This window comes from Olea europaea, unplaced genomic scaffold, assembly GCF_002742605.1.
Source record: "Olea europaea var. sylvestris unplaced genomic scaffold, O_europaea_v1 scaffold977, whole genome shotgun sequence".
Classification (NCBI taxonomy): Eukaryota; Viridiplantae; Streptophyta; class Magnoliopsida; order Lamiales; family Oleaceae; genus Olea; species Olea europaea.
The window spans coordinates 116,236-127,317 of NW_019268276.1; the positions used below are offsets into that span (position 1 = coordinate 116,236).

Here is an 11,082-nt window from a genome sequence, read left to right on the forward strand (position 1 = left end):
TTGAATTTCAAAAGGTGGCAGCAAAAAATGTTATTTTACTTGACCACTTTGAATCTTGTGAGATTTTTGACTGAGACTACTCCAAAGCTCAATGAGAATGAGGGAGATATTCAAGCAATCAGTGCACATGATGCTTGGAACAATTCAGATTTTCTATGTCGAAACTATATTATGAACAGTTTAGTAGATACGCTATACAATGTGTATAGTACTATGAAAAATACTAAGAAGTTGTGGGAGTCGTTGAACTAAAAATATAAAAATTGCGGATGTCGAGGCTAAAAAGTTTATTCTCGACAAATTCTTAGACTATAAAATGATGGACTTCAAAATAGTTATGAGTCAAGTGCAAGAAGTTCAAGTAATTCTTCACGAAATTCATATCGAATGGATGATTTTGAGTGAAACTTTTCAAGTGACTGCAATTATTGAAGAATTGCTCCCCGCATGGAAAGATTTCAAGAATTATTTGAAGTACAAACGAAAGAAAATGAACGTCGAAGAACTAATTGTTAAATCTCGAATTGAAAAAAAAAAACAACAAGCGTTCATAGTAGTGGAGCTTGGTCATAGTAGTAAGATCTACAAAAACAAGTCTAGGCCATCCAGTAAAAAAAAGACCAAGCAAGGACCAAAAGGTGGATTTTTTAAGAAGAAATTTAAAGGAAAATGCTTCAATTGTGACAAAGTAGGTCATAAGTCTTCAGAGTACAAATTGCCCAAGAAGAAGAAAGAAACAAATGTGGTTGATCACACGACACAAGATGTATTGGAGCTGAATCTCTCAGCGGTCATTTTTGAAATGAATATGGTGGGTTCAAACCCTAAAACGTGGTAGATTGACACCGGTGCCACGAGGTATGTGTGCTTTGTGTTATCATCAAATTATCTTTTAAATAAGGTGCCCCGAAAGAAAATGGAAAAGACCCCTTATAAGTTATGAAAAGAAAGAAAGTCTTCCTATAAATACTTACGAGTGTGGGGGTATTTTACTAAAGTGGCCGCTCTAACACCAAAGAAGGCAAGGATAGGACCAAAAACATTAGATTATATCTTCATTAGCTATGCACACAATAGTAGTGCTTATCAGTTTCTTGTGTATAATTTTAAAATCTTAGACATACACAAAAACACGATATTGAAACCAAAAAATTCTTCATTTTTTGAACATGCATTTTCGTACAAGTCCAAAGAGGAAGCAAGTTCTTCCAAACGAACATGAGACTATGAATGAAAATAGTCATGATGAAGAACTAGAAGATTAGATTGAGATTAAACGTATCAAACGAGAAAGGACGAAAAAATCGTATGGTCTTGATTTTCTAACCTATATGCTAGAAAGTGAACCTTAAAGTTATCAAAAAGCAGTGAATTCCTCGGAAGGACCTCAATGGAATGATACCATTAAAAGTAAAATAGATTTTATACTGCAAAATCATAAATCGGAGCTAGTGGATCTTCCTCCAGGAAGTAAACCACTAGGCTACAAATGGATTTTCAAAAGGAAAATGAAAGCAGATGGAATTATCGAAAAGTACAAGGCCAGATTAGTAATAAAATGTTACAAATAAATGGAAAGCATTGATTACTTTGATACGTATTCTCCAATAACGAGAATAACATCTATTAGGGTAATACTTGCTAATGCCGCTTTGCGAAATCTTGAAATACATCAAATGGATGTTAAAACTGTCTTTCTAAATAAAGATTTAGAAGAAGAAATTTATATGGAATAAGTCGAGGGGTTTTCGTCACCAAGATAGGAAAAGAAAGTTTGTAAATTGGTAAAGTCACTATATGGCTTGAAACAAGCACCCAAACAATGACATGAAAAATTTTATAATGTTATGATAGGAGTGGATTTAAAATAAATGAGTGTGACAAATGTGTGTACGTCAAAGATATGAAAGATGGTTATGTCATTTTATGTCTTTACGTTGATGAAATGTTAATTGTTTGTAGTGATAATAAGATGATTGAATCCACTAAAAATATGTTAAATTCGAGATTCGACATGAAAAATATAGGTTTAGCTGATGTTATACTTGGAGTCAAAATCTCAAAAATATCAGATGAGCTTGTTCTAAGTTAGTCACATTATGTGGACAAAATTTTAGAAAAGTTTAATAAGGATGATACTGGCTTGGCTAAAACACCGATAGATACAATTCAAAATCTATCTAAAAAAAAGGTGAAAGTGTCTCTCAAATAGAGTACTCGAGAATTATTGAAAGTCTAATGTACTTGATGAGTTGTACAAGACCAGATATAGTCTACACAGTTAGTAATCTGTGTAGAAAATGAGTAATCTAGGAGCTGATCACTGGAAAGGAATAGTAAGAGTATTAAGGTACTTAAGATATACTCGTGACTATAGACTGCATTATACCAAATATCCAGCGATCATTGAAGGATATAGTGATGCTAATTTGATATCTGATATAAAAAACTCGAAGTCCACCAGTGGATTTATGTTCACATTGGGAGGTGCTGTCATATCGTGAAAATTCTCTAAGCAAATAGTTATAGCCAGATCTACAATGAAATTTGAGTTTATAGCTCTAGATAAATGTGATAAAGAGGTCAAATGGTTACGTAACTTCTTAGAAAATATTCCAAGATGGTCAAAATCTGTACCAACAATTCACATATGTTGTGAAAGTCAATCAGCAATAGGAAGGGCACAGAGTAACATGTACAATCGTAAGTTTAGACATCTACATTGTAGACATAATATCATAAGACAACTACTCTCAACTGGAGTTATCACTATTGACTATGTAAGGTCAAAAGATAACATTGGGGATCCGCTAACCAAAGGGTTAAACAAAGAGTTAGTTGAGAAATCATCGAAAGGAATGAGATTTAAACCTTTGAATAGATAAGTCATTACAAAGGAAACCCAACCTAGTTGACTAGAGATCCCAAGATCTAAGTTCAAAGGAACAATCTAATTGTAAAGACATAATAAAATCACTATGGGGTCTTACCTCCTCTCCATTCCTATGATATATCAGTGATGCCCATAAGGATAAAGAATGAGCAATAGGCTTTAAATGATTCTTATGCGTTGAAAATCAAGCTAAATAATGTGGGTTACTTGTGATAAGAAATTACCTATGTGAGAGAGAAGTGGGGTCGTTTTAAAGAGAATTGTGTGGGGCTCAATTCTTAAGAATTCTCATAGAGCCAGGCAGATGTTCATGGCTAAAACAAACATAATAATGAGAATTGAATTGTGTTAGGAAGAATTTTGTGTGGAATATATCATTGTTTACATAAACAGCAGAACAATTCAAGAACAACACGTCTACTAATCAGCTAGTAAAGTAAATATCCTTTTACAAGGGAAGGTTCAAAGGGTAATATCTACTTATCCTATGTAGGCTTCAACCGTTGAACTTTATCGTCAAATCTTGTGTCTCACGGTCTCGTGTCTCTCCCAATTTTCATTCATCTGGCAGATTGTTGGAAAAAATGTGTAAATGACTCACTTTTGGCACAATTTTCGGTGGGACCCGTTGGTTGAATTTGGAAGATCAAAATTGATTTATGTTCTCCTTCGTGAGAACATTGAAATCATATATTTACTTGCCAAAAATGAAGTTTGGATGAATGAGAAATTGAAGCTTAAAGTTGACCATTGGAAGATGGTTTATGTTGAAAAATTGGATTTGTCCTACACAGAAAAATGAAGAAAGCATGAACCACTTTATATATTGCTGCATATTGGAAGGATGTAATCATGTGTAGCATAGAGACTCTTTCTATGTACGGGCAGGGGGTGCAAATCACAGATCGAAATAACATTTGGATCTTGAACTTATGTGCGGGTGCGATCTGCGTACACGAATGTCGGACCGAACGGAGCAAAATTTGGCCCATTTGAAATGTTCACATTTTGCAATTTTTTTGCTTTCTCCAGTTGACTTTTGAGTTCCTGAAACTGCTAAAACTCTAATGATTACTGCAGAAACTAAAGTAACTCCAATGTTTATTACCACAGAGTTAATGGGCAAATTTAAGTTCTATTAAATCTCATTTTCCAGCAATTTTACACACATGAAAATATACAGGAGAAAAATTGTGTCTGCATATTATTGTTCTCTGCGTCTGTCTACATACACAATCTCGATTTCTGTCAGCGTCGTCTTGGTGGTGATATTATTCGGATACTAATCAGTTCGTCAGAGTAGTATCTGTGGTGCTTAGATCCTACTAGTTTTACCATTGTATCCTAAAAACAGACGCAATGATTAAATTTCAAGCACTTATGGTGAGGGGGTGAATCTATTTTAAGGAAACTGTACTGGCACAGGCCTTGAGTTGAAAGTTCATCCATTATTTATTTAATTCCCGTGACTTTATCTATTTTTGCAATTTATTCGTGTGCTTTATACAATTTGCAGTTTTATTATTTTATCGTTCTATTTATGTTTTAAATAAAATCAGATTGACGAAAGAAAATAGAATACAGTTTCTCCAAAAATATTAGAATACTGCATACACGTTTATGCAAGACCGGTATATGCAAATATGGTAAGTTGTTGCATATACGATATGCTATTGCAAATACGATAAATTGTTGTAAATATGGTATGCTGTTGCATATACGGTATGAATGAATCCAGTTTCATCCACTAACACTAAATTCCAACCTTTTTCTTGAGATTAAGTTCCGCGATCTTCATTTTGACATATGCATCAAGCTTCAAGGTTTTTTTTTTTAATATTATTATAATGACCGTGGATATCCAGGCCAGTTTAACCGCGACATACAAGTTAACCTTTATTACATCTCAACATTTGATTATCAACGTAGTTGCATCACCTAGCACATAATTAGCATCATTTTCTGTCTTATCAATGGTATCTTAAGTAAGCATGGTTATACCTCTTGAATTTGGGATTTTAGTTATTGTTTAAATTTTGAGGCGTTTTACATGTTGCTTTAGGTCACATACATTATATGGGGCAATTTACGGTAAAACTTTGGTAGAACTATTGCTCAACTATAACAAGTTTCTCGTTTTCCATATATGTTCACAGGCAATGATGCACATTGTCAAGGAAAAACTCAGATGGTAATAGCCGAGCTCCCAAATAAATTGACAAGTGTGTGTCGTTCTACTTCAAAGTCCATTATACATTCGATGTTGACATCGAGCTTCTGTTTAAAGAGGGAACTATGCAAAGTTAATGAATCAACATTGACGCTTGTGCTTGAGATTGAGGTTAGTAGAATGGACGTTCTAACTATCAACAATAACCAATTCATTTAAAAAGATCAAAACTATGGAAGTTTTGTTGACCTCTTAACTTAGTTATTTCTCATTTGTTACATGCTACACATAAAGGACAATGTGAATTCTAAGTTTGGACATGGAGTCTTATGATGTGCTAATTCATTTGATTTGTTAAGTCAAGTGCAATTTAGCTAATGTCCTAATTTTTATTGAGTCTAAACGTTGAAATATCCCAAAAAAAAAAGGTCCTAAAAATTGAAAAATATAAATCTTGTTGTATGAACTACTGCTATTTGATTAAGTATTTATATCCAGATTTTACTCTTGATAATTGAATGATATTTTTGATATATTGCGCAATCTACTTCAAATTCATTTATTTTCCAAACCTTTGAGCACTTAGCCAGATCAATGAATTGATTGAGACTTGAGTGATTATATGCATTAGAGATATAGAGCTACCGTATATTTCATCCAGGAGAAATCACAAATTTTGACCGAGCGTTAGGAGATGAGATTGGGGTGCTCGCATAATTCTATTTTGTCAAAATTTAAAAAAGTTAGTTTGAACAAGATAAACTACAATACAATAGTGAAGTCCTAGCATCACAAGTTTATTGGTTACAACGAGTACTTGTTTCTATTCATTTTTAGTAGTTTTAGTTCAAAATCACACTTCAAAATATTTTTCAAATAAATTTAGGACCATCAATTCAGTAGCTAGTAAAGCAAAACTTGTAAGATGAATACTCGACTCACAATCTAATTTTTTTACTTATCGTTGTATTGTGTACTTACAATTTGGAAAACATATATGGTGTTAAATGTAGTTTATTGAGAAGTATCATAGAGCAACTTTTTTGTAAAATATAAATAAAATAATAAAATCGTAATAATTTAACGATTGAAAATATAGATTACACGTATAGATTCTTGACGGCATAAAGGAAACAGGCATCACTGCAATATAAAAACATTTACAACTTATTCTACTTAATTATTATTTTTACGTGTTTATTGTTGAAACTAAGCTCTTCTTGACTGTTATGACACGCAATGAATCCCTACGATCGCTGTAAATTTCAAAAATTTTAAATGTATTGGTCTTAAGTTTGCAAGAAACTAGTTGCCCATCGCTGCCTTCCATAAGAAGAGTATAGTTCTTCCAAGATGATAATGAGCACCTAACGAGAATAGGCCCTACTGTGAATTGTTTGATCCAAGATTCCTTCACACCCTATTCCTTCATCACCCAAATGTCAATAAGTTATGGTTCTGTCTCCATGCTTGTTAATGAACCATGGCAAGGTACTCATTCAAAACCACCAAACTAGAATCTTTTCCATCATCCTTCGAAGTGTCTGAACTGTTGGTTCTGGAGTATAATTAGAATTACCTTAACGTAATTTGTACAGCAAAACAGTACGATCATCAGGATCAGAAAATTAAATTTCAGCTTACCGACTTCACAATGGTTTTCGGTAAATAAATATACCACATTCATCACCTTGCGGAATAGATCGTGAATATACTAGGTCCAGTATTAATTAAGATGCGGGTCCCACTGAAATTTGGGTTCAAAGTTGAACCATTCACTACCATTTTCCCAACATGAACAGCCTTATGGAAAGTCTATGATAGTGAAAACCTCACTACTTATTATGAAACAAAGAATAATTCGACTAGCATATGGCCTTCTTGATGAAATGTGACATGCTCCATTAAAGAACAATTCAAACCATTGGTCAATCGGAATTCTTGGCACTCTAGCATCAATTTATCTCCAGGAATCAGTACTTAAAACATTGCAGTCGTTAGTACATGGATCGAAGCCAAACCCCGTCCCGAATACTATCGGTCTAAAACCATGCAGGCATGGAAAAGGACGGTCAGGGAGTAAATAAAATTCTTGTAACACGGGATTACGCAGAACGATGGTGTAATAATTAGTAATGCAAATCAAACCATTGCATGGACCCAAAATTGGCAGTTCTGTTCGTTCATCAAAATACGGAATTCTGACATTTGTTGATACTTGGCTAAGAGAATCCTCATTTGAATGCAAAGAGATCACATGTTGGTTCTCTTTTTGCACATAACGGCAGATGAGGACTATTTTATCTTTGTTACATTCAAAATGCATAGCAATGAACTTGGTGCTCTTTATGAGTTCTCTCCAAGTTTTAGAAACACATCTAAATCGAATCAAAGATTTCACAGACAACATGAGAAGAATTTCTATTAGCAAATCTTCGGGCAATTCTTTCCAATTTGCTATTTTTACATCACACATAAGTGCATCTTCCCTGAAATTTATCATTTCTACATTTTTTATACAATTTTTCCCCTTTTTTCCCCTTTGCATTTCGTTTAAAACATTTAAAATCTTACCTTATATAACTCTTCTTATGTAATATGGAATATTCTTCCGCCTAATCATTAAATGACAATTATCTGTAGGATTATAAATATGATTAAATTATACACATGTCAATTTAATTGTCATTTAAAATATTTTCTACATGAACATATGAGTTTAATTTCAAAAGGAATAATGCTATTTGCAGTGAAGACTACCAGCAGTCACCTTATGTGACGTACAACTAGTAGTTTTTCATTTGATGTATAATTCAAAAAATTAATTACCATATCTATGTATCAAATACCAAATTATAAGTGTATGCCACATAAGGCGACTACTGACAGTTTTCACTACGAATAGCATTACTCTTTCAAAAGACATAATTTTACGTTTTGAATAAGGGTTAGGTGAAACGTTTAATGAATATTATTTTTTTTCACAGGAAAAAGGTTAATCAGTTTCCTAAATATTCAATATTATTCATCACACTGAATTGCTTGTGGGAATAAATGTCATTAGGTCCATTCTTAACTCCTAGATATTTTCACAGTTTATTCGACATATTATTCCTATTAAATCCTGGATTAGATCAATTTTAATCTTTATTAGATAGAATCCAGCACCAAACACACCAAGGGCGAAGCCTTTCACATTTCAGTGCGAGCATTTGCCACTTTTGGCCTAGGCCCATACTCAATCCAATTCCATGGAAATTATAGCCAGAGCGGTATTATAAGATCAATCTTCATTTGTAAAGGATTAAGTTTGTTAATACAAAAATAAAGTTTTAATTAATTAAATATTAAGATATATATGTATATATATATATATTTATTTATTTATTTATTTATTTACTTATTAACTGTAACCATTCCCGTTCTTTATGTTAAAACTGGAGAGAGAAAATTTTTAAATAAGGCAACAATATCTTTCGAAAATTGCTTAACCACAATGTGCAATCTCCCAAAATCAATCCACCTAAATTGATACCTACCCAAATCATAGAAACCGCCCTTCAACTTAGGCAACGAAACCCCATATCACCGCCCTTCATCTATCTCAAGCAATGAAACACAAGGGTTTGAGAATGCCGAAAACAAGAAGTTGTGATAAGAGGTGATAATCGAAGAACGGAGGTTCATTCATCTGGCTCCACAAGACCAAAAATCGGAAAGAAGGCTCGAGATGAAACCCTGAGACGAAAATCAAAGAATGTAAGTGTTCTGAGTATTTTTTCAGCATATGGGTAATTGATTTTTGAATTTGTTAAGTTATTTCGAATGGCATTGTGTTACTTTCGTTGGAATATGTTCAGTTGTGACCTATTGTTTTGATTGGTATGACTGCTATGTGTTTGATGAATTGAATCTATACAATATTGTGACCATTGTTCGATTAGTCCTTGATATGGGCTGTGACTGTAGTGTGTGAACTTCATATATGGGTAATTGATTGTGGCGTGTGACGACAGTGTGTAAACTTCGCACATGGGTAATTGATTTTTGAATTTGTTGAGTGATCTTGAACGTCATAGTGCTATTTTCGATCAGTATGCTCTGTATGACTACTATGTGTTCTGTGTATTGAATGTGTACAATATTGTGACCAATGTTCGATTAGTCCGCGACATGGGTTGTGACTATGGTGTGTGAACTTCCTATAGTTTGTGATCGAACCTACAAATTGTGTAGAGTGTCTGGCAAGTTTTCTGATATAGTTCTTATAATTTGCTGTCCGATTTCTCGTAGACGATTGTGTGTACAACGTGAAGTGAATGTGACCTCTATGTGTGGAATGAGCAACCTGTGTCTCAATTCTACAATCCTTGTTTACTTTGTGACATGGCGTTGAAATTGTTTTTATACAATATATGTGATGGAATGAGAAGATGTTTTGAAGATGCGAAGTGAATGTAGCCTATGTGTGTGGATTGAGAAATCTGTGTCTCAGTTTTACCAACCATGTTTACCTTGTGACATGGTGTTGAATTTGTTTTTACACAATATATGCGATGTATGCACAAGATGTTTGAAATATATTTACACTTTTTCATAAATGTTTTGCAGGAATGGAATTACATTATCCTCAAATACCAATGGTTCTCGGGTAAAATTACCACGAATGTGACAAAGAATGTTTTGACAAATTTCCAACTGAAGTTCATTGACGAAATGAAGGTTATTTTGGCAGACACATGTTTTTCATATTACATGGATTGCTAGGAAATTGTTGTGCACCGCAACTTATACACTATTTTTCGTTTAGGAGGTGAAGCAACCAAATCATAATGAGACGTGGCTTAAGGTTGAAAATAGATATTGGCGATTCTCATTGTGTGAGTTTGTTTGGTCACAAGGCTTAGATGTAATGGTAAGGACGTTAGGATAGTGCTTGAGAACATCCTTTCCAGGATTAAGGAAACATATTTTGGGGATTTAGAACTAGTTACAAATGACAATGTGCGTGATGTATTTTTAAATTTGTCGGATGTAGATGATCATGATGTCATGAGTATTGGGATTCTATATTTCATTAAGTCATTCTTGTTCTCTACGTCCTACAAGAAGGTTGTCGAAAATTATTTTTTTCTTTAGTAAAAGATTTTATTGTGATGGAGAGGTTTCCATAGGGTAAGGATTTATTTGAGATGTCTATAAAATCTCTGAAATAGGGTTTGGGACGTAGAAGTCCCCACTACAGACTAAAGGGTTTTTTGGTTGCATTTCAAATTTGGATTTATGAGTGCATTCCAAGCCTCAATGGACCTGTGACCAATAGGGTGGGGAATAGGCACCCCCACATTATGAACTGGACGTCGCATAAACAACCGTCTGCAGGCAAATTGGATGAAGAGGTCTTCTCCCATTCCGATGTGTGTAAATGCTTTGATTTTAAATGTAGCTCACTGCTATCGTAGTCACTTATCACTGATCTCAAAATCATAACGTACTGTCCTAATGTTTTAGATTACATGTGATCTCGAACTTGCATCATTCAGTCACATTTTAGACAATTCTCATGCGTATCAAATCACACACATGAAGAACAAGCATAATTATGATGTGATGACATTCAGTTTCCCTAACACGATAATGTTATCTAACATGTTCAAGTCACAGTCCCTGATAGTCAATATATGGTTGGACGACTAATATGTTGGTCAATTATATTATGGCTGTAGATTGAAGTATGTTACATTACCCCATTTGAGTACGAGATGGCATCTCCATATATGAGTGGTGTTCCATACAACAAACCAATCCAACCAAATACAGTAGGTGACTTTTGCTCTTAACATCCAGGCCATGAAGGCACAAGTGTGTCTGTGCAGTCTCATATGTCCACCACGAATTTTCAGTGATTACAGATGGACAAAAAGGTCATTCAAGTGATGTTGAATCCGACTACGATAATGATTTTGTTGATACACCACCGAAAAGGCAGAAGACATCAATGTATTTCCACCCATTGGTC

The 11,082-nt window shown here is 33.9% G+C and overlaps 1 protein-coding gene across 1 annotated transcript; it reads right to left on the minus strand.

Moving 5' to 3' along the window:
• Window positions 1-6,867: 6,867 nt before the first annotated feature.
• Window positions 6,868-7,566, minus strand: LOC111392779 (putative F-box protein At3g52320). Its single transcript, XM_023018174.1, has 2 exons — window positions 7,163-7,566; window positions 6,868-7,012 (listed from the first exon to the last, which is right to left on the minus strand). Exons 1-2 carry the CDS (start codon window positions 7,564-7,566, stop codon window positions 6,868-6,870), a joined length of 549 nt encoding a protein of 182 aa, XP_022873942.1.
• Window positions 7,567-11,082: the final 3,516 nt, after the last annotated feature.

Bases quoted from the DNA above. Each gene is read 5' to 3' on its own strand.
- LOC111392779 (XM_023018174.1), bottom strand. From the start codon at position 7,566: ATGATAAATTTCAGGGAAGATGCACTTATGTGTGATGTAAAAATAGCA. The intron at 7,013-7,162 runs GTTACAAGAATT...AATTGATGCTAG, and splicing joins ATCGTTCTGCGTAATCCCGT to AGTGCCAAGAATTCCGATTG.